This window comes from Bubalus bubalis, chromosome 3 (genome assembly GCF_019923935.1).
Source record: "Bubalus bubalis isolate 160015118507 breed Murrah chromosome 3, NDDB_SH_1, whole genome shotgun sequence".
NCBI lineage: Eukaryota > Metazoa > Chordata > Mammalia > Artiodactyla > Bovidae > Bubalus > Bubalus bubalis.
Window position 1 is genome coordinate 53,130,001 of NC_059159.1, and position 24,420 is coordinate 53,154,420.

At 38.6% G+C, this 24,420-nt stretch overlaps 1 protein-coding gene across 4 annotated transcripts in view; it reads left to right on the plus strand.

Moving 5' to 3' along the window:
* Positions 1–3,017: 3,017 nt before the first annotated feature.
* The window catches only part of TRIM37 (tripartite motif containing 37), a 181,719-nt gene continuing 160,316 nt past the window's right edge, over positions 3,018–24,420 (plus strand). For 2 of the 4 annotated variants that reach the window (XM_006045487.4, XM_006045486.4), the window contains exons 1-8: positions 3,022–3,462; positions 5,194–5,295; positions 13,613–13,653; positions 15,191–15,307; positions 16,335–16,422; positions 17,484–17,606; positions 19,117–19,240; positions 20,074–20,141. In XM_006045487.4, the coding sequence (XP_006045549.2) occupies positions 3,442–3,462; positions 5,194–5,295; positions 13,613–13,653; positions 15,191–15,307; positions 16,335–16,422; positions 17,484–17,606; positions 19,117–19,240; positions 20,074–20,141 (684 nt within the window). In that variant the 5' untranslated portion in view covers positions 3,022–3,441. Of the gene's footprint in view, positions 3,463–5,193; positions 5,296–13,612; positions 13,654–15,190; positions 15,308–16,334; positions 16,423–17,483; positions 17,607–19,116; positions 19,241–20,073; positions 20,142–24,420 lie in introns of all 4 variants that reach the window. The other 2 variants (XM_025281190.3, XM_025281189.3) reach the window with 2 other exon arrangements.

Here is a 24,420-nt window from a genome sequence, read left to right on the forward strand (position 1 = left end):
CCATGGAATTCTCTGGGCAAGAATACTGGAGTGGGTAGCCATTCCCTTCTCCAGGGGATCTTCCTGACCTAAGGATCAAACCTGAGTCTACTATATTGCAGGTGGATTCTTTACTGTCTGAGCCACCAAGCAGGCCTAGATCCAAATTTCCAGTAAAAACCTTGACCTGAATATTCAAATTGAATGTGTCCAGAATACTTAACTGACTTTATTTTGTTAATAGCCACTATTCTGTTAGGTGGAATTAAGGTTTGCATCCATTTCTTTATATTCTTAGTTAATCTGTAACTTTTTAGATGTTTATTGTATACAACATTCATTTTACCTTCACTCGTCTACCGAGTTTAGACCATTATTATTTCTCATCTGGATGATTGTTTTCTCTTATGTGACTATTCTCTTAGGGCTTCCTTGGTGGCTCAGACAGTAAAGTTTTTGCCCGCAGTGCGTGAGACCTGGGTTCAATCCCGGGGTTGGGAAGATCTCCTGGGGAAAGGCATGGCCACCCACTCCAGTATTCCTGCCTGGAGAATCCCCATGGACAGAGGAGCCTGGCGGGCTATAGTCCATGGGATCACAAAGAGTAGGACATGACTGAGCAACTAAGAACAGCACACATGTAACTATTAGTCTTTTTATGCCCTAAGTATTAGGTTGTATTTTAAATACAACTTTAAGAAATTAAAAAAATAGAAGTATGCCTATTGTCCCAGTTGCAACTTTTTCAGATGTTTCTATAATATATATACAAATCAAAAATCATTTTTAAACAAAAATAGGCTGACAGCTTACACTGTACTGTAGCTGCACTTAGTCTTTTTTCATTTTAAATATATCTTCATGTCACATCTGCTGTTCTTTTGAGCAGCTGTATATATGAATTTACCATAATTTTTTTTCACCAGTTCCTCACTGACAGGCATTTAAGCTGGCCCCCGTAAAGAATCCGCTTGCAGTGTAGGAGACACTAGGGACTTGGGTTCCATCCCTAGGTTGGGAAGATCCCCTGGAGGAAGAAATGGCAACCCATTCCAGTATTCTTGCCTGGAAAACTCCATAGACAGGAGTTTTCATAGACTGACAAACTACAGTCCATGGGGGTCACAAACAGTCAGACTTGACTGAGCATGCACACTACAACAGACAAATTAGGAGATGGGGGAAAGGGGGAAAAGAGGAGGATGGCAAGGTATGCCCTTAAGATCAGATCAGTCGCTCAGTCGTGTCCGACTCTTTGCGACCCCATGAATGGCAGCACGCCAGGCCTCCCTGTCCATCACCAACTCCCGGAGTTCACCCAGACTCACATCCATCGAGTCAGTGATGCCATCCAGTCATCTCATCCTCTGTCGTCCCCTTCTCCTCCTGCCCCCAATCCCTCCCAGCATCAGAGTCTTTTCCAATGAGTCAACTCTTGGCATGAGGTGGCCAAAGTACTGGAGTTTCAGCTTTAGCATCATTCCTTCCCTTAAGGAATTCTAATAGAGCTGACCACAGGTTTCCCAACCACACAGGGTAGTTGAGTATCCTCCCAGCCAAGTTTTCTTCTTGCTTAAGTGAGCCAGTAGCTGACTTTGCCAACAAGCAATGACCCCTCATTAGTTGTTCAGGTTTTCTAATTTTCCACTATTGAGAACTATTACAATTAATCTTAAACAGTTTGGGGCTCTTGGGCACATACATCTATTAGCACAAGAACCTATTTTAATATTTATCATAGATTGTAATTTGTCTTGTTTGCTTTCTGCTCTACAGGGTTGCAAAGACCCCTTCTCATTACTCTGAATCCCAAGTAATATAATACTGTGTCCTACAAGTTTTTTCCCCCACAGGTGCACATATAGTTTATTAATGATTACATTTTGAAGCCAGCCATTTTGATCCAGTATTTAAACTATTTAATATTAAAGCATTTTTAAAATTTGAGGTAAAAATTAACCATTATTAAAATGTTCAATAGAAGGCATTTAAGTATAAAAGATGTGCAACTATCACCTCTATGTAGTTCCAAGGCCATAAATAATTTTTGGTGAAAGGATTTTTCAAGCACAATTATTCCTAAATTATATCTTTGTCCATGGCTCCTGCCATTAAAGAAAAAATTGTTATGCCCACTACTTAAAAGAAAGTCCAAATGCCTTGATATTTAACAACTTCCTAAATTATTGCTGATTCTGTTCAGGTGCATTCAGTTAGGTTAAGTGTTAACAGTTTGCAAGAAACTGGAAAGGAACATTTTAGTTCAAATGAAGGATTTTATGTATATCCTTTGTCTCATACCTTCAATTCCTGCAATCTTTCAACATTTTTTACCTAGAAAACTGTAGAAAGGGGACGCCGATACAGGAAAGCTGAACGCAGGTGAAACCCTTGCACTTTCCAGTCTTAAGGCGCTAGCTCACCTTAAGCCCCAAGCAATGCAGGGCGGCAGTGGTTGCATGGGGCAGTCTGCCGGCTACACAATACAAGGTCCCATCTTCCCACGCCCGACACTGAAATTACCGCTCCGGGCTTCACTATCTGGAGCTTTGCTTCAGTAGTTAGGGCGGAAGTCCTAAAAATCAGAATCTAGGTTTGCTCCTCGACCAAGAATCACCAGCCACGAGTCCTCTACACCACGGTTTTGCAAACTGCGGCCACAAGCCACCTGCAGCCCAATCAGCAAGGGTAGTAGAAAGACGCTGATTTCGTGGAGCCCCACCCTAGAATCCGAAAACCTAGGGGTTTGGCTCCGGAGTCTGCATTTCCCCCAAGCCCTCCAGGTGGCTCCCGCCTTTGGCGCTCAGAAGTTAAAGAGTGGAGCCCCGCCCATCCCCGAGCGGGGCGGGGCGCGGCCCAGCGCCGCGCTCTCCTCCGCCTGCGCTAACCCAGACCTAAGGCACGCAACCCGGCGGCCTCGAACGGCCAAATCTCGTGTGCGCTCCCGCACCGCGGGAACTAAGGGCCGGCTTCTGGCCCGCTCCCTTGGCGCAGCGGCCTGCGCGCATGCGTGCGCGCGCGCCGCGCCTTTCCTCACGCCGCGCCTTCCGCTGCCCTGGTTACCGTTAGTGTTTGCGAATTCCCTGCAGCACCTTCTTCGCGGGAGACCAGCGCCGCCGGACTCCGGCAGCAGTTCGATACGCGCGCGCCTGCGTCACGTGGGCCGAGGTTGCCTCGCGGTCGCTGGCGAGCCGCTGAGCCGGGAGGAGAGGAGCTGCGGGCTACCGCTCACCCTCCCACCGCGCCCAGGGGCTGGCGCCCGGATGAAAATGGCGAAGTGGGGGTAGCTGGCGCGGAGCGTGAAGCTATGGGGCGCGCAGGTGTGGCTGCCGTCCGAGCCCCCTGAGGTGGGCGCCTGGCGGTTCTCCGGAGCAGTTTGACCTGGCGACCTCGGGCTGGCGCCTAATCGGTCAGATCACGGGCTCCGCGGGTCTCCGAGGGCCCCGCCGAGAGAAGCGGGCAATGGATGAACAGAGTGTGGAGGTGAGGGGGCTTGAGGAGGGTGGTGGCTTAGTCTTCCTCGTCACCCGCTGAGCGTTCTGTATTCGGGGCGCCCCGTCCTAGTCCACCCTCTCGTGGGGCACCCCCGCCCCACTGCTGCTGCTGTGGAGGGGCTGACCCAGTGCGGGGCACTCGGTGCTCGTTGTGCAGCCCTCAAGGGCTCCTTGTGGTCGGACAGTTCCCGCAGTCAGGTGGTGCGTATCCGGGCGTTTTCAGGATGTCTTGGCACTGGTACTCATCCCCACGGGGTTTTTGCAATGTACAGCGTTTTCAGCGCAAAACTGCAAATTCTTTACATGGTCGTGCCCTTGCGACTCGCGACCAATTCTCACGAGTTTCTGAGCGAATCCGAATCTCCCTCCGAATGGGTAATCATTCCCTTCTCCGCTGTACATTCTGTAGACATCTGCCCTTCCCAGATTGAATGAGGATATACTCTTACTATCCTGTTTGATTGTAGTGTAAAGAGCAACCTGTTTTTTTTATGAGTTTTGTAAACGATGTTTTCAAATGTTTGGGATACTGACTTTAAGGCTAGGAACATAAAGATTGCTTATTGGACATAATTATATTAATAATTGTCAAAATTTGAACCTTCCAATTACTAAAATACTAAATCCTTGATTCTTAATTAGGGACAACTATATTAGTTGGGTACTCCACTTGAAACTAGTTCATCCAGTGGTCGTTTTGTGTCCTATCTCCCCACCCCCCCAGCGTCTGCATCTCACAGATTCTGGTCCTGCAGAGTCATGGTTAGACTCATGAGTAATTTTCTCCTTAATTGCTCTTGTAAAAGTATTATAAAGGTTTTGTAACCTCACCTTGGTTTTTAGAAGCGTTTTAATTCCTCTGGAATGGAGTAAAAAATAAATGTGAGTACTGTAAAAATAAACTTACAATATGTAATAACCTACATTTAATTATATCTGTTTTCTTGCCAGATACTTCCTAAATGGATTCATCTCAAACTAGCAAGCATAATATTGTTCCTTCTATTTATGTAATTTTTTTTTTCTTCCCAAAGCCTTCATAGAGCTGCCACCAAAATTCTCAGTACAGGCAGAATTTCAGGCTCAAATAAATTGCTAGTTGGTTTGAACATCGTGGCAGAAATTCAGATTTCTGGATTCTGGATAGTTTTCCCTCTTGATCAAAGTATGCTGCCATTAATGGATCTTTTTATACTTAAAAAACTTATGAACACAATCCACTCCCCTTGGGGAATTTGCCGAAAAAGCAACAAGTTCATCGTGTTCATTCAGTCATATAGTTGGCCTTTTTTTTGGTTACTGTTATACATCATAAGGATTTTTTTATCATAAACTTCAAAAATATTTCTAGTGGCTATCATAATCTATGTTAACTCCTGTAATTTAGTATTTTGACTTTTGGGCTGCAGCCAGATTCTTGCTATTGTAATTATTGTTTCAGTGAGAATATTTGTGCAGAAGCCTATGTCTGAATTCCATGTTCTTTGCTTATACTAGGATCATTGTGAAGCTTAGAAAAATGGAGGCATTTTTTTCCTTAAGGAGATGTTCTGAGGTACCTGGACCTTGGCTAACCAATCGTATATAGAATATAGTTGAAACTGAGACATTGTGAATCCAAAATAAATGTAAATGTTGAATGAATTATTGCAGGCATGCTTTATGCTCTTGATTCAGTAGCCTAATCTGGTGAGCTTTAACTTCTTTTTACTGTTTTCAGAGCATTGCTGAGGTGTTCCGATGCTTCATTTGCATGGAGAAACTGCGGGATGCGCGCTTGTGTCCTCATTGCTCCAAGCTCTGTTGTTTCAGCTGTATTAGGGTAAGTTGTGTAACTCTTTACCTGCATTTAGCATATATAGGTGGAGAAGGAAATGGCAACCCACTCCAGTGTTCTTGCCTGAAGAATCCCAGGGATGGGGGAGCCTGGTGGGCTGCTGTCCATGGGGTCGCACAAAGTCGGACACGACTGAAGCGACTTAGCAGCAGCAGCAGCAGCAGCATATATAGGGTATATTGTAAACATTAACTATTTTTTGTATCTTTTTAAAATTTGATATTTCATGCCCTTTTGAAAATGTCTTAAATGAATGTTCCTTAATAGGGAGATTGTCAACGTATATTGTTAAGCTCTGTGGAGATGAGTAATCAAGTGATAACTGCCTTGAAATGTCTGGAAACCAAAGCCCAGTGTAACTTTAGTATATTTACATTATTAAATCATTGCACATTTAACAAGTACTTATGAAGTGCTTACCTGCATTGTATTTGGGGTTGAGGATGCCAAGATAAGTGATGGAAGCGCTTTCCCTGCAGGAGTTTAAATCTAATTAAGAGAATGGACTTTGTGTTTATATTCAGGACTTGTAGTGTCATAAAGAGGCACTTACAAAGTGCTGTGAGACTCAAGACGGAGAGTTTATACTTGTTTGATGGGTAAGATAGAGAAAAAGCTAGTAATGGGTTCAAAGGCAAAGAATAAAGTCATATAAACTTATAGTTAAAAGAGACCTTAAAGGTGAATATAATCTGGTGGCTTTAAAATTAATGTCGGTGAACCCCACAACAAAATTATGAAAAAGCCTAAGATGTAAAGCAGAAGAACTTACTTTGGTTGTATGTGGGGATTCAGTGCACATCTGCAGGCCATAGCTGAAAACTGCCCTGCCCACGTTACTCTTAGTAGATAATTTCCTTTATTGAGAAAGTCAGAGTCATCTAACATGCTCTTCATCTCAAACTTTCTCTGTGATTCCTTGTTCCTGCCTGAGGAAGATAAATATCCCTTTGTCAAGAATAATATCTGAAACACTTACTACATCATTTGCTTCCAGTCACACAGTTAGCAAATGATAGAGCTGGATTTGAACCCAGGAAGTCTGGCTCCAGAGCCTGTGTTCTTTGGCACTACACTACATGTGCAGAAGGCTTAGGTTACATATCATGCTGGTTTTCCCACTCATAAACTGAGAGACTTGATCTTTGCGTTGTTTTCTCAAACAATAGAAAGTGGATAACAAGATCTGTCCCACCAAGATGATTGTGGCATTAAAGGAGATAAGTAAGCTAAAGGGTTTAATTTAGAAACTAAAATATACTCTCCACTTGTATGATTCTATGGTATTCTAAAAATAGCAATTCATACATATATTATGTTTTATAAATGGTGTAGCTGAAGTGAGATAGATTTAAGTGGCCTCTATCACTGTAGTTAATTGATAAAGTGGATCTGGATTCACCTCTTTTGATGAAGGTCTAGTATACATGGACATTTCAGGTGGCACAGTGGTAAAGAATCTGCCTGCCAACGCAGGAGAAGCAGGAGACATGGATTTGATCCCTGGGGCAGGAACATCCCTTGGAGTAGGAAATGGCAGCCGTCTCCAGTATTTTTGCCTGCAAAATTCCATGAACAGAGGAGCAAAGAGTCAGATACGACTGAGCACAAAAATATAAAGATACAAATACCACTGTATAGTTGATCTCTGGTTATTATCTTATACTTCACTGATCCTTCATTTCTTCACTGTTACCTTTTCCTCATCCTGTTTCTTACAAGAGCGTATTTCTTAAATATTGTGCTGGCATTTTCTTTTATGAAATGTCTGGGAATTTTTCATCTACTTTGAGAAATTTGGTTTACTTTTGCATGGCTTCTAAATCTTCCTTCAACATTGCCTTACAAATGTCAGACCTGATCGTCCTCTCAGCATCTTGAGATTTGCTTCAAATCAAATTCTTCCTGTTATTTTCTCAAGTTGACTCTCTTGAACTTTTTTCTTTGTTTCTTCTTTTCTACCAGGAGCTCAAACTTGAAACCTCTTGACACCAGTGTTTTTAAGTTATTATCGCCTAGTGTCATTTATGTTTGTCCTGCCTTTCCATTCTTTTCATTACCATCCTAATGGGGCTTCCCTGGTAGCTCAGACGGTAAAGCGTCTACCTACAATGCCGGAGACCTGGGTTCGGTCCCTGGGTCGGGAAGATCCCCTGGAGAAGGAAATGGCAACCCACTCCAGGATTCTTGCCTGGAAAATCCCATGGAGAGAGGAGCCTGGTGGGCTACAGTCCACGGGGTTGCAAAGAGTCAAACACGACTGAGTGACTTCACTTCACTTAATAGAGAATTGCAGATACTTATTACCTCATGCTTCGATAATTACAATTACCGTCTAACTGATCTGTCTTAAGTGTTTAATCTGTAGTCCATTTCTTATCCTGCTGCTGTCTTGACGTTTTCCAGTAATGCTGTTCTTTTTTTTTTTCCTCCCATAAGCCTCAGATTTATTGCCTGAAGGATAAAGTCCAAGAACATTAACCTTGTATTCAGGCCATCTGGATAATCTGGTTCTTAACTTTTTCTTAGAGTTGTCTTGGTTCCCAAGTACACCATCCATCTGTTCATTCATTCAACAGCTATTAATTGTATGCCTACTTGGAGTTAGGCATTGACTTCTCAAGGAGTTGGCTTGTTTCCTAGTTAGGATGTATACAAAAAGGTAAATAGCTATGTTAGATATCCTTCATAGGATAAAAGTGAAATTGGTTAAGGGTTTAGAGTAGGGACTTTGAGAGGGCACAGGCAGGTTGGTAGCTACTTTAGATAGGGTAATCTGGGAATGTCTCTTAGTATATGACATTTGAGCAGGGATCAGGATGAAATGGAAGAGTGATGGAAATATCTGGGAAAGAAGGTACCAGGCAGAGAAATCAGAAGGGGCAAAGGCCTTGAGAAAGAAATATGTTTAGTGTGCTGAGAAATAGCAAAGAAACCAGTGTGGTTGGAGCAAAGTGGACAGAGGGCGAGAGGGAAAGGAAATGAGCCTTGGTAAAGACCTTGGATTTCATTTTAAGTGTGCTGCTATCCATTGAAAGCTTTTGAGTGATTTGAAGTAGTTGATGCTCTGAAAGCTTTCACTCTGTCTACTGTGTGGAAAGTAGACTATTGGCAGATGGTTGAGTGAAGAGAACAGTTAGGATGGGCTTTATTAATGGAAGGTGAGTGGTGGTTTAGACCGGGATGGAAACACCAGAGATGGTGAAAAATAGGGCTTTTCTGTTGTTTTGAATGTAGAATCAGTGGGTTTTCATACAGATGGGATGTGAGAATAGTTTTTTACAGCATCTGGATGAATGGTTTTCCATTCTGAAGCAGAAAAAACTGGGGGAGGAACAGATTCAGGTAGGCTATGAAAGTTGTGGGTTTTTTTTTAAAATTTTTAAATTGTTTTAGTAACAGTACAAAAAACATTGTTTTTGCTAGTGAGAGTGATATAACTAAATATAGTTCTGTCTTAAAGCAATTTATGACCATGATCAGATCAGATCAGATCAGTCGCTCAGTCGTGTCCGACTCTTTGCGACCCCATGAATTGCAGCACGCCAGGCCTCCCTGTCCATCACCAACTCCCGGAGTTCACTCAGACTCACGTCCATCGAGTCAGTGATGCCATCCAGCCATCTCATCCTCTGTCATCCCCTTCTCCTGCCTCCAATCCCTCCCAGCATCAGAGTCTTTTCCAATGAGTCAACTCTTGGCATGAGGTGGCCAAAGTACTGGAGTTTCAGCCTCAGCATCATTCCTTCCAAAGAAATCCCAGGGCTGATCTCCTTCAGAATGGACTGGTTGGATCTCCTTGCAGTCCAAGGGACTCTCAAGAGTCTTCTTCAACACCGCAGTTCAAAAGCATCAATTCTTCGGCACTCAGCCTTCTTCACAGTCCAACTCTCACATCCATACATGACCACAGAAAAAACCATAGCCTTGACTAGACGAACCTTTGTTGGCAAAGTAGTGTCTCTGCTTTTGAATATGCTATCTAGGTTGGTTATAACTTTCCTTCCAAGGAATAAGCGCCTTTTAATTTCATGGCTGCAGTCACCATCTGTAGTGATTTTGGAGCCCAGAAAAATAAAGTCTGACACTGTTTCCGCTGTTTCCCCATCTATTTCCCATGAAGTGGTGGGACCGGATGCCATGATTTTTGTTTTCTGAATGTTGAGCTTTAATCCAACTTTTTCACTCTCCACTTTCACTTTCATCAAGAGGCTTTTGAGTTCCTCTTCACTTTCTGCCATAAGAGTGATGTCATCTGCATATCTGAGGTTATTGATATTTCTCCCGGCAATCTTGATTCCAGTTTGTGTTTCTTCCAGTCCAGCGTTTCTCATGATGTACTCTGCATGTAAGTTAAATAAACAGGGTGACAATATACAGCCTTGACAAACTCCTTTTCCTATCTGGAACCAGTCTGTTGTTCCATGTCCAGTTCTAACTGTTGCTTCCTGACCTGCATACAAATTTCTCAAGAGGCAGATACTACTGTTCAAAATTTTGGACTAGTTCAGTTTATTACAGTATTTGTATTTTTTAAATCTTAAAGGAGATATAATTCACATACCATAAAATTCACCCTTTTAATGTATAAATAAAGTTTTTCTTTTAGTATGTCAAGTTTGAGGTGGTTATTATACATTTAATTGGAGATGTTGACAGTTGGAAGTATGAATCTGGATTTGAAGAATGGATTGAATTATTGGCATATAGTTAATATTTAAAGGCAGGGGACTAGATGAGATCGCCAGATTACTTCCAATGGGAAGAGATTTTTAGGTCTGAACTCGGGGTCACTCAACGTTCAAATGTTAGGAGAAGGAGGATTCAGTAGAGTATATTAAGAAGGAGCCAGGAGTGAGATATCACAGAATTCAGATGAGAAATGTGTTTCAAAAAGGAGCGATTTAGCCATGTCATATGGTTGTAGCTTGGGAATTGACTGTTGGTTTTGAGAATAAGTAGGTTTTTGATGACCCTAGTAAGTAATTTCAGTGGAACAGTGGGGGGAAATTTGATGTCAGAGTGGGAGGAGAAAGAGACAGCAAGTATAAAAACTGTCAGAGAATCTTACTGTAAAGGGGAGAAATAAGGCAGTGATTTGAAGGGGGATGTTGAGAGTCACCTTTTGGGAGAAGGTTTTTATCTTGCTGGGACTAAACCAGTACAGAATAAATAATGATACTAGAGAGACAAGGATAATTACAGAAGCAAAGTCCTTGAGATGTTGAGAACTCCACACAACTGAGTTGTAATATTGTTTATTTGAATGCCTTACTTTCTTTTCCATCCCATCTCTGTTCATTTGTCCGCAGAACTTGAACTGTCTCTGACAGTCCAGATACTTGTGTCATTTTAACAAACGAACGTTCAGGTGCATGAATAGACTTGCCTGAAGTCACGTGGCGGTCAGTGAAGGACTGAGGGTAAACTCCCTCCCAGGCCAGCACTCTGCCTGGGGCTGTATGGTGCCTCCACATGCACCAAAAGACAGGAACATGGCTGTGTTTTCATTTATCTCCCTGCGCTCAGTTGATTTTTTCTCAATGTCGGTTTCTATTTTGTATTTTCTCCCTTTTTTTTTTTTTTTTTTTTTTACTGACATCTTTCTCATCTAATTTTTAAAATTTATTTTTAATCCCTCTTGATTTTCAGCATTGGTAGCAATTCATTTGCCTATAATTATTGACTTTGTTTTTCATTTTTCAGTCTTTTAAAATTAGGTATATTTGACATACAGTAAACAGCATGTATTTAAAATATACAATTTGATAAGTTTTGGCAAATGTTTACATTGAAAAGCCATTCCTGCAATCAAGATAATGAATATGTCTGTAATCCCCCAAAACGTCTTTTTGCCTCTTGGTAATGCCTCTGTTTGCTTGTTTTGTTCTCAAGCAACCAGGAATCTGCTTTCTATCACTTTAGATAAGTTTGCATTTTCTAGAATCTTATCCAAATGGAACCTTACAAAATATACTCTTAAGGGTTTGGCTTTTTTCACTCAGCAAAAATTATTTTGAGATTCATCTGTGGTGTTTTAACAGTACTATTCCTTTTTATTGCTGTAAAGTAGCATTCCATTGTATGCATAGCCATAATTTGTTTATCCATTCACCCATTGATGGACATAAGAGTTACTTCTAGTTTTTGGTGTTTGCAAAGAAAACTTCTATGGCCATTTGTATACAAGTCCTTGAATGGACTTAAGCTTTCTTTTCTCTTGGGTAAATAGAAATGAAATGGCTCAATCATATGGTAGGTGTATGTTTAACAAATTGTCAGACTATTTTCTAAAATAGCTGTATCATTGTACATTCTTACCAGCGGTGTATGAAAGTTCAAGATCTTCCATGTTAATGCCAACACTTGGTATGTTCAGTCTTTAATTTTAGCCATTCTTACAGGTATGTAGTAGTAATTCAGCTTTTCCCTTGAGATCAAGAAAAAAACAAGGATGTGCACTTTTATTACTTTGGACCGTTATTCTCTCCCCAAACCCTTGGTAACCACTATTCCTTCTTCTCTGGAATCCGGCTAGTCTAAGTACCCCATATAAATGGAATCAAAGAATATCTGTTCCTTGCTGTTTATCTCTGAGCTCTCTATTGTTTCATTGTCCTATGTCAGTACCAAACTGTTTCGATATACCGTAACTTTGTAGTAAACGTTGAAATCAGGCAATGTGAGTCCTCTTAACTTTGTGAAAAGTTGTCGGTTTTTCACCCTGGTGTATCATGTTTGCTGTGGGGTTTTTATGTATTGTTGTTGTTCAGTCTCTCAGTCGTGTCCAACTCTTTGTGACCCCATAGACTGTAGGATGCCAGGCTTCCCTGTCGTTCACTGTCTCCCATTATTTGCTCAAACTCAGGTCCATTGAGTTGATGCCATCCAACCATCTCATCCTCTTTTGCCCCCTTTTCTTCCTCCCCTCAATCTGTCCCAGCAGCAGGGCCTTCTCCAATGAGTTGGCTCTTTGCAGCAGGTGCCCAGAGTATTGGAGCTTCAGCTTCAGCATCAGGCCTTCCAATGAATATTCAGGGTTGATTTCCTTTATGATTGACTGCTTTGATCTCTAAGGGACTCTCTAGAATCTTCTCCATCACCACAGCTCAAAAGCATCAGTTCTTCAGTGTTCAGATGAGGCTAGAGAGGTGTGGGCTGAGACTACCTCTGGAGGACGGCTATGACTTTAGCAGAGCATTGTTTGAGGGAAAGAAATGTGACCTAAATCTGGCTTTGCTCAGGGACCAAAGAAATAATGTTCAAGGTTATTAAGAATGGAATCCTTTTCCATCTATTTTCTTTTTCTTACAGCTTTATTTTCTGTTCTGCGAAGTAGATTTTCCCCCTATTTATCTTCTGTTGTTCTTCAAGGATTCCATGGAAATTTTATTTCTGAGTTATTTGACTTTATTTAAAAAATTTAGGTTCTTTCATAGAAACAGGAAGGAATAAACAGAAATAGCAGGTATTAGGGAGTATATAGCTATTGGATTATATATTTATTTACCTCAGAACCTATTAACCAGGTAATTAAAACAAAATATTTTATTGTAAAGTTAAAAAATAAAATAAAATAAAATTAAAAAAAATTTAACTATGAAGCTATGTTTTTGGAAATGTATTCAGGAAATCTTAACATCTTCTTTGTAGATGGTGTAAAACTGCTCCCTATCCAGTAATAATTAAAATGGTTATAGTAATAGAATTTGAGGTTTAGTAGAGACATTATTCTTTTATAAAACCTTTTTATAATTATGAGGAAACCAGGATATGTAGATGTTCAAATTGTTGAACTGTAGAACTCTTAAGACAGAGTTTTGCTGTATTGCTTATTTTATATTTTTCAAATTTTATATCCATAATGCATATACTTTACTATTAGCTTGCTTTTCAAAGAGGAATTTAGTAGTACCTTAAAATTCCTCGGAGATTTTATGATGAGTCAGTTAGAAGTAAATCATCATAGTGGCTTGTTTCGGGGTGTGGAAATGACAGTGTTGTTGTTATTTTTGTGGAGATAATTTTATCGTCCCTGTGAGATCCAGACTCCTAGGATCACTTTCTTTTCCTAGGAGAGAATAGCTTCTTAATAATTATTTTGGGATGAGTTCTGTCCCTTTGAAAATTTATTCTTGTCACGATGATAATGAGGAGACAGATTGCCCGCTATTCTGTAAGTATCTCTATAATTAATGCAGACACTAGAGAGGTAAACTCATTAATTTTGGTATGTAAGTACTCAGTATGTACAAATTAATGGTGTTTCTGCAATCAAAATCTAATTCTTTTGCCTCCTTAGCGCTGGCTGACAGAGCAAAGAGCCCAGTGTCCTCATTGCCGGTAAGCATTTTACTATGATTGTGAATTTGGAAAGTAGTAACGTGATGGGGTCAGAGTGTGCCCTAATACTCATAAAGTTCTTTCTGCAATCTGCTACATTTATTCTCTTTTTGAATACAGTTGAAAAGAATATGAGCAGTCTATCTGTCTGAAGAAGTGCTATCTGTCTGAAGAAGTGCAGACCAATTTATCTGACATAGAATTATATATAATATATTACATTGTTTACCTTCTTTTGGAAAATCATTGTGTAACTTCTAAACTTGGCTGTTGTAACTACAAAAAATAATAAAGTTTCTGTTAAAAAAATCCATAGCTGAATAAAAAGGCTTCTGATTCTGATTCTGATACACCCCAGCTAATCTTTTCATAAATTAACACTTTGAGAAGAAATTGTTAAGTTTGTTCTTTTAGACGTCTGTCTATGTATACTGATATGTGTACCTAATAATTTTTTCTTAAAACACAAAAATGATATTTTGTTGTTTGCTTCTTTTTTCCATGTAAAGTATAGTGGTGCCTTTATTGATGGTATGTACACATGTGTCATTTAAAATCAATGTTTGAATAATAATCCACTATAAGATTATACATTTATTTGTGCTTATACTGGAAGACATTTAGTTTGTTTCCATTTTTGGTTATTTCAGATGATGCCAGATTCCATTGAAGGAAAGGCTTTTTACCATTTTATGTTCCTAATAATAGATATTGAAAGTACCTTTTCATTGCATCCTTGCTAACACTGAGTTACCAATCTTTTTTTCTTTTTTGTTATTCTGCTAAGTGAAAAATGGTATCTTGTTTTTAATCTGCTCTAAAAAAAAATGATTGGAACTGAGCATTTGTTAACATTTTTAGCCATTTATAATTAATTTCTTTCTTAAACTGTCTCTTTATATCTTTTGCCCATTTTTCTTCATGTATTGTTTGCCTTTTTCCTATTAACTTCTAAGAAGATCAGGACTATCAAATAGAACTTCCCATGTGATGGGAATGTTCTGTAGTGTTGCTGTCAAATGTGATAATTGAGCACTTAAAATTAAGTCTAGTGCAACTATGTAATGAAATTTTTTAAGATTAATTTGAATTTTAATTTAAAGTTACATGTAACTAGTGGCTATTAGTTTGGACAGTAAAGCTTTAGGCTAAGGAATTGAGAATTTGTAATCTAAAATTTTTTTATTCCTTTTTAAAAAAATAAATAGTACATTATTGTAAAAATAGACAGCAAACCATACTTTTTATTATGTCTTTGTTACTATCTTGATACTAATTGGTATGAATATGATTATGAGCTCTGTTTTGAGGAAGGTGTTTATTTTTTCTTGATTGATAATTTTTTTCCAGCTTTGTTGACATATTAATTGACAAAATTTAAGCTATAAAATTCTGAAAGGATTCCTCCCCATTGAGTTAACACATCTGCCACCTCAGTATTTACCTTTGAAATGTGTTTTAGAAAATGATCTTAAATTCCTGAATGAGAGTATACGTGTATATATATATATATATATTTTTTTTTTTTTTTCTCCAGTGCTCCACTCCAGTTACGAGAACTAGTAAACTGTCGTTGGGCGGAAGAAGTAACACAGCAACTTGATACTCTTCAACTCTGCAGTCTCACCAAACATGAAGAAAATGAAAAGGACAAGTAGGTCCTCAGTTTCTTTGTTCAGGTGTTTCATAGATTGTGCTCCATGCCTTTTTAAATGACATTGAAAGATTCTTTCAGTTTCGTAGGTGAACACTAGGACAGTTTTCTTCTGGTGTGGGTATCTCTGTTTGGAAAGAGCCTCTAACAAGCAGGGGCTGCTCTCTAGTTGCCACGCACAGGCTTCTCGTTGTGTTGGCTTCTCTGCTGTGGAGCAGGGCTCCAGGGTGCGCGGCTCAGCAGTTGCCGCTCATGGACTCTAGAGCTCGGGTTTAGTAGTTGTGTGCCGGCTTAGTTGCTTCACAGCATGTGCAGTCCTCTCAGATCAGGGATTAAACCTTTGTCCCCTGCACTGGCAGGTGATTCCTGTCCACTGTGCCACTAGGAAAGTCCTTCTTTTTTTTTATGATGGCCGTGCTAATCAGTGTGAAGTAATATTGTGGTTTTGATTTGCATGTACCTTATGAAGATGTTGAGCATCTTTACATATCCATTTGGCCATTTGTGTATATTCTTTGGAGAAGTTTCTGTTTTGTATTTTGCCCATATTTTAATTGTTTTTGTTTGTTTGCTTGGTTAGTGCTAAGTTGCTGCAGTCAAGTCTGACTCCTTGTTGACCCCATGACTATAGCCCACCGGGCTCCTCTGTCCATGGGATTCTCCAGGCAAGAATACTGGAGTGGGTTGCCATGTCTTTCTCCTGCTTGGCTAGGGTATTTGTTTAATTATAGGAATTCTTTATATAATTTGGAGATTAACTCCTTACCAGATACAGAATTTGCAGCTATTTTCTCTCATTCCATAGGTTGCCCTTTTACTGTTTACTGTTTATTGTGTCATTTGATAGACAGAGGTTAATTTGATGTAGTCTAATTTACACAAAAGCCATGGGAGTTCATTCTATATATCCTGAGATATAGTCATTTAAAATTGACTGACTTATTTGCCCAAACTTAAATATTTGTTGTGGTAACTAAGTTCCAATTTTAATTAATTTGTAACTGTACTTTTTTTCTATAACATATAGGTGTGAAAATCACCATGAAAAACTTAGTGTATTTTGCTGGACTTGTAAGAAGTGTATCTGCCACCAGTGTGCACTTTGGGGAGGAATGGTAAGAGGAACAAATTCAGCATATTACTTTTAGTTAGAGTCTTGAAAGCACTGACATTTTTGTTTGATTTAGAAAGTAATATCATTTTACTCTGTTTATAGAATGAAAATTAAATGTATCTACTTCATAGCAGAATGTATTGTATCTTTTGTTATTCCAGAAAATTTTCTTTTGTGGGAGATTTTGGTGTATGATGTGCATTCCTTACATAAATATTTTAATTGAAAACCTGTAAAATGTATATTTATTTGCAAATCTTCTGCTGTAGGATCAAGGTCTTTTCCTTAATCTGATACCCTGGTCAGTTGATCTGATATCCTGGCTGTGATTTCCAATTCTAGTTTCTTTAAAATGGAACAAAAACTTTATAGGCGTTTGTGAAACAATATGAATGTAGACATTTAGATCTTATGATTTTTTTTAAATCTTATTTTCTTTCTAATTTATTCATTTGTTTTAGAGACTGGGGGTTCAGTGATGAACACAACAGATATCAAACAGCTAGTTCTACACTCACTTGCTGTTGTGCAAAATATTAGAAATAAGTATACAGTGCTAATGAGAGTGAGTGACCATGGAACCTAACACTGTAAGCCTGAGTTAAGTTCCAAAGGATGAGTAGGAGTTAAGTGGGTGGAGAATTTGGAGAAGGTGAAGGAAAGAGAATTATTTTTGAAAAAGGAGTTTCTTTGGCAAAGGGCTGGTGGGAAGAAGTTTGAGGACATAGAAGAAGGCTAGTACTGACCAAGAGAAGAGTAATAAATAAGGTAGTGTCAGGTGGTTTTGGCCACGATTAAGGATTTTGTTTCTTTAATGAGTGAAGATTTCTAGATAAGTAAACGTTTTGCTGAAGTCCATTATCTAAAATCTTGAAGGATTTTTTTTCTGCATGGGCCAAGTGATTTTAAGCAAATTCTGGCCTGTTTTAACAAACAGGCAGAAGATAAAATTCACTTGAAATTATTTACCAGTTTAGTAGTATCTGTAGAGTGTTAAGAAAGGAATGTAAATGTAGATGAGATATATGAAAATGTTCTAAAACTACTCATTAATTTAAATAGCATAGCGGACATACCTTTAAACCTTTGGCGGAAATTTATGAGCAGCATGTTACTAAAGTGAACGAAGAAGTAGCCAAACTTCGTCGACGTCTCATGGAACTGATCAGCTTAGTTCAAGAAGTGGTAAGAATACTACTACTAAAAAATCATTATTTCTTTTATAGTTTATAATATATGTACATATATATTTTTCTTTTCTTTTTATTTTTTTGCCGCACCATGTGGCATGTGGGATCTTAGTTCACCAGCCAGGGATCCAGCCTTTGCCCCCTGCATTGAAACAGCATTCTTAAACCACTGGACCACCAGGGAAGTCCCTATAATAAAATATATATTTTTTATAATATAGATCAATCAGATGTTGAACTCAAGATTTGAAAATTTGATAAGATGTAGTTTCTCTCACTAACTTCAAACCAGCTGAAGAATTGCATCCAAATTCCTTGCCTGTTTTGAAGTTGGTGCTAGAGAATTGCCTGTTCTTACACAAAAATAGGGAATCAGTGAATGAGTTCAATGAGCCTATTTGTTACAGGGTCAATTACTGACTTCTGAATAGAATCAGTATTGACATGTTATAGTCATTAAGTCATTTATTCTTTGGGAGAGTTTCTGCTACCACATAATGAACAATTTCTGATCTCCTGAATTAGAACTACAAAATTGAAAGAGTAATATTTAACACTGCTCTTTAGATATTGTCTAAGTCAAGAGCTCTGGTGAGTTACTTACCATTTGTGATAATATTTCTATGGTAAAATATAATAAGCATCAAACATTTAAGTCAAAAATACACTTTTGGAATTTATTTTGTTTAAAGTTACCAGAATGACAGTTATTAATGAGGTTTGTGGACCATTCGTAACATAAAGATGTTTTTATTTAACTCATGCAGGAATCAAGATTGAGATTATCATTTTTATAACATTCTTTATACAGAAAATAATGTTTTTGAGTTACATGTGTGCTGCACAAATTCATTTTGGACTAGAAACAAGTTGGATGACTTGCATTTGGCTTTTATTTGTCTACGTTTTTTTCTATTGTTTTCTTTTGATGGCATTTTAATTTGGGCATTAAAGAAAGTGTTTTGTTGGTAGTTTGACATTCTCACTGCTTTTGCTTATAATAGTAAATGTAGGAAAGATTACGTTTTATTTTGGGTGGTATGCTATTTTAAAAAACTGTACTATGCAGTCTTTAAAAACCTTATTTTTTTCTTTCTGAGCTTAGTTCTGAAAAAAATTTAAAACTTTGTAAACTAGAGAACGGTTTTTCAAATTTTTCATTTGTTTTAGGGTGATGTGAACGGACCTTAGTGTACTTTTTGTTTTTGAACAGTGATTTCCTATATGGTTAGGCTTTGTGCTTTATATGTGTTACCTAAAGCAGTTTTTTGTAATTACATATCTTTTCTGTTTAACTGCTAAAATATTATGTACTTTATTATGTTTTAATTGTTTAAAAATTTTTTCTGAGTTTTCTGTTGTATTTGAACAATTAAAAAGTGTTATTGGCTTACAGTTTTTAAAGAGGAAATTAAATGACTTTAAGAATTGCAGTGATAATGTTAAAGTCCATTTACTTCTGCTTGAATAATTCAATTAAAAGTTTTTACCTGTTTATTTTCTAGGAAAGAAATGTAGAAGCTGTTAGAAATGCAAAAGATGAGCGTGTTCGGGAAATTAGAAATGCAGTGGAGATGATGATTGCACGATTAGACACACAGCTGAAGAATAAGCTAATAACACTGATGGGTGAGTTTCCTTGTGTACATGGGGCTTTGAACCTCCTTGAGATTTGTCTTAGAAGAGCTAAAGTTGATAAGTTATAGGCTGGGGAAAGATTGCTTTAAAAAAAAATTCTGGCTATTAATTGTTCCCTTGTGTCAGTTAACATTACACCAAATTGATATGATTTCTGCTGACATCATGGGATATGCTTCCAGCTCCTCAGATTTTGTGATTTACAAAGATGGTCTGCTTTGGCAAGCATGCCTGTACTATTATCTTTTATTTTTTCTTAATCATGTAAAGCAGTTTCTTTCTTCCTTTACTATAATAATAATAATTCATTTATCCCTCCATGTTTCCAGCTTCTTTGAGACTGTTTTCCTCTCTGGGCATTCTTTTTCATAGGTTCCTTTTTATTCAAAGAACATACCTCTTGCTGACATTTAATACACAAATGGTCCACTTACTACATTCTTCTTTTTAGGCTGCTCTTAAATTTGGGGGGAGGAATTATTTCAGAATGGTTGATTGATTAAATACTTTCGTACATCTTTATATTCCTTAAGAAGCAATAACATTAATTTCATTACAGAGTATGTTGTCATTAGATATTTCTTAGAAGGATTTAATAGAATTACATTGCATTTTGTCTGTTACTGTAGTTAGTGTTGGTTCTGAAATCCTCTTGTCAAAACTACTATAGTTAAAATTCTGGGAAATTTTTTAAGATAGCTGTAATGAAGAAGTTTTGCTTACTTGAGATTGATTTCTTATTATTTAATAAGTTCAATTAAAGTTAATTTCATTTTCAAACCAATAACGAGCCTGAATGTTCATCTTTTGCTATTTCTAAATAGGTCAGAAGACATCTCTGACACAAGAAACAGAACTGTTGGAATCCTTAGTTCAGGAAGTAGAGCATCAGGTAATGGAATATTAAATGACAAGAGATAGAGACTTTATCCTTTTTTTATTCATGTAGTTGAAAAGTTTTTTGGTTTTGTTGTTTTTTGACAGTTTATATAAGGTCAAAGATCTGTGGATCTGTGTGCTGTACTAGGGATTTTTATGAAATAGGAATCAGCTGATTCAGTTTCTGCATTATGTTTGGGAACTAGGTAAAAAAGATTAAAAAAAATATTTATTTGTTGGTTGTGTTGAGTCTTAGTTGCATCATGTGGGATCTGGTCACACAGATTCTCTAGTTTTGGCAGGCTTGGTTACTCTGTGGTATGTGGGATCTTAGTTCCTAAGACAGGAATCAAACCTGTGTCCCCTGCACTGTGAGGCAGATTGTTAACCACTGCACAACCAGCGAAGATTTATTTTGTTTTTGCAAAAATGGAATTATTTTTACGGAGAATGCTGCTGCTGCTGCTAAGTCGCTTCAGTCGTGTCCTACTCTGTGCGACCTCATCGACAGCAGCCCACCAGGCTCCTCCGTCCCTGGGATTCTCCAGGCAAGAACACTGGAGTGGGTTGCCATTTCCTTCTCCAACCTACTGCATAGTGATGTAGAAATTATGAGATAATGTATGTAAATCAGCAGTATTTTGAAGTCAGTAAAAAACCTGGGTATGGAAGGAGTCAGTTAAAAAATGACTGCCCAGCATCTGTAGTATTTGCATCTTAGGCTTTTAATTGCCAAATGAAAAGATCATTACATTCATTTCCAGAGTAACAGACTGTAACTAGTGGTCTATAACTTGGTAGGCATTTAGAGACTTTGCAAAGGTCTCTAAATCTGCTGAGTAATGTACAATCAGAGAGGCACAACCAAAACCTATAACCCATGCTAAATTAATTGACAAGCCTTTTTTACAACAGTTAATTATTTGGACCTGTCTCCATACAAGGATAATTAAAAACTACTCAGTCCCATCAAAGGAAGATGAATAGGAAAACTACTTACCCTCATGAATTTTGAGCAATAGTTCTTCTGCTCTAAGATCATCAAAACATTTTACTTCAAATCCTAGATCTGAAAACCTGCGCCTCAGATTGTCGGAGAATGGTCAATAGGAATCTAAATCTGTAGATTAAAATCTTCTGACATTGTGACTTAATTGGTGACTTCAAGATACAATATTATTGCCAATTACTAACATGTAGTGATCCTTAGGATAAAATTAGCATTTTTATTTATGAAAAAATTTTTTATTCAATACCAAATAGATAGTAGGCATTGTTTTAGATGCTTGGAACACAGCAGTGAAGAAAATGGCAAAAAAAAAATCTGTCCTCAAAGACTTTATAATTTTAGATTCAGAGTAGGTGGGGATAAAGTCTATAGTGAATGAATAAATAAAATGAATAAAATGTATAGATATTTGATATATTTATCTGTCTTGAATTTGGTTTTTGAGATTCTTTAGTTCTTGTGATACACAGCTGTTTCGTGCGATTGTTCTCTTAATTATCATCCTGGGGATTCCCTTCATTTCTTTTTTAGGTTAAATCCTGTGTTTCCTGATTTCCATGGCTTCCTGCTCTTGATTTACACATTTGTTTTGGAATCACACTTCCTCTGTGGCTTTTATGAAAGAGTAATCAGAATAAATGTTTTGAGACTACATGTCTGAAAATATGTTTATTCAATCTTTACACTTGATTGACAGTTTGGTAGAATTCAGTACATAAATATTTATATATTCTTGTTTTTCTCTTCAGTGTTTCATGCTGCATCATTGGCGGAATCTTACTTTACTGAGCAGGGATTGAACCTAGGCTGTTGGCAGTGAAAGCATGGTGTCTTAACCACTGTAACTACTGGCCTGCCAGGGAATTCCCCAGTATTCCCATTCTTAATTGTGCATGTTGTTCTAGAGAACAGATTTTCCCCTCCAGAGAATAGTCAAGCAGCCTTCTGCTGGAATGATGGGACAAATTTTTTAAACCAGCTGTAGTGGAGTAGGGGTGGGATCTGGGGATCTGTGCACTTTTTTTTTTTTTAAACAGTGTTGTTGAAGGATAATTGACCCCAAAAATAAGCTGCATGTATATAAAGTGTACAATTTGATAAGTTTTGACAAATGTATACCCCTATGAAACCATTACCATAGTCACGGTAGTAAGTTTATTCCTCCAGAATTCTTTGTGCCTCTTTATAAACTCTGGTTCTGCTTCTTCCAATACTTCCCTCTCCAGGCAACCCCCAATCTGCTTTCTGTTACAGATAAATTTGCCTTTTCTAGTGTTTAATATAATTGGAATCTGACCTAGGTTTGATCGCTGGGTTGGGAACATACCCTGGAGGAGGGCATGGTAACCCACTCCAGTATTCTTGCTCAGAGAATCCCATGGACTGAGGAGCCTGGCAGGCTGCAGCCCATGGATTCACAGAATTGAACATGACTGAGTGACTAAGCACAGCACACACGTTTTATGTTTGATTTCTTTTACTCAGCAGAATTCTTTTACAGTTCATTCATGTACCAATCAGCCAGTTCAGTTCGGTCTCTCAGTCATGTCCAACTCTTTGCGACCCCATGAACCGCAGCATGCCAGGCCTCCCTGTCCATCACCAACTCCCGGAGTCCACCCAAACCCATGTCCACTGTGTCCGTGATGCCATCCAGCCGTCTCATTCTCTGTCGTCCCCTTCTCTTCCTGCCCTCTATCTTTCCCAGCATCAGGGTCTTTTCAAATGAGTCAGCTCTTTGCATCAGGTGGCCAAAGTATTGGAGTTTCATCTTCAGCATCAGGCCCTCCAATGAACACCCAGGACTGATCTCCTTTAGGATGGACTGGTTGGATCTCCTTGCAGTCCAAGGGACTCTCAAGAGTCTTCTCCAACACCACAGTTCAAAAGCATCAATTCTTCGGTGCTCAGCTTTCTTTATAGTCCAACTCTCACATCCATACATGACCACTGGGAAAACCATAGCCTTGACTAGACGGACCTTTGTTGGGAAAGTAATGTCTCTGCTTTTTAATATGCTGTCTAGGTTGGTCATAACTTTCCTTCCAGAGAGCAAGCATCTTTTAATTTCATGGCTGCAGTCACCATCTGCAGTGATTTTGGATCCCAGAAAAATAAAGTCAGCCACTGTTTCCCCATTTATTTGCCATGAAGTGATGGGACCAGATGCCATGATCTTAGTTTTCTGAATATTGAGCTTTAAGCCAACTTCTTCCCTCTCCTCTTTTACTTTCATCAAGAGGCTCTTTAGTTCTTCTTCACTTTCTGCCATAAGGGTGGTGCCATCTGCATATCTGAGGTTATTGATATTTCTCCCAGCAATCTTGATTCCAGCTTGTGTTTCCTCCAGTCCAGCGTTTCTCATGATGTACTCTGCATATCAGTTAAATAAGCAGGGTGACAATATACAGCCTTGACGTACTCCTTTTCCCATGGGCTGCAGCCTGCCAGGCTCCTCAGTCCATGGGATTCTGTGTTTGGAACCAGTCTGTTGTTCCATGTCCAGTTCTAACTGTTGCTTTCTGACCTGTATATGGGTTTCTCAAGAGACAGGTCAGGTGGTCTGGTATTCCCATCTCTTTATTGACTATGCCAAAGCCTTTGACTGTGTGGATCACATGTATCAATAGTTCTTTCCTTTTTAATAGCTGAGTAGTATTCCATTGTGTGTATATGCCACAATTTATTTTTCCATTCAACTATTTATGGTCATTTGTCTTGCTTCTCTTTTTTCTATTGACATATAGCGAATTAAGAATGTTGTGATAGTTTCAGGTGAATAGCAAAGAGATTCAACTATAGATATACGTGTATCCATTCTCTTTGGTTTGCTTTCTGGTTTTGACTTTTACAAATAAAGTGGCAATGAACATTCATTTACAAATCTACATGGACATATATTTCCTTTTCTTTCGGGTCCACCTAAGATAGAATGGTCGGAGAAGGCAATGGCAACCCACTCCAGTACTCTTGCCTGGGAAATCCCATGGATGGAGGAACCTGGTAGGCTACAGTCCATGGGGTCACGAAGAGTTGGACAGGACTGATCAACTTCACTTTCACTTTTCACTTTCATGCATTGGAGAAGGAAATGGCAACCCACTCCAGTGTTCTTGCCTGGAGAATCCCAGGGATGGGAGCCTGGTGGGCTGCTGTCTATGGGGTCGCACAGAGTTGAACACGACTAACGTGACTTAGCAGCAAGATAGAATGGTAGACATATGTTCAGGTTTTAATAAATGCCATCTATTTTCCTGAATAGATTGTATCATTTATATTTCTG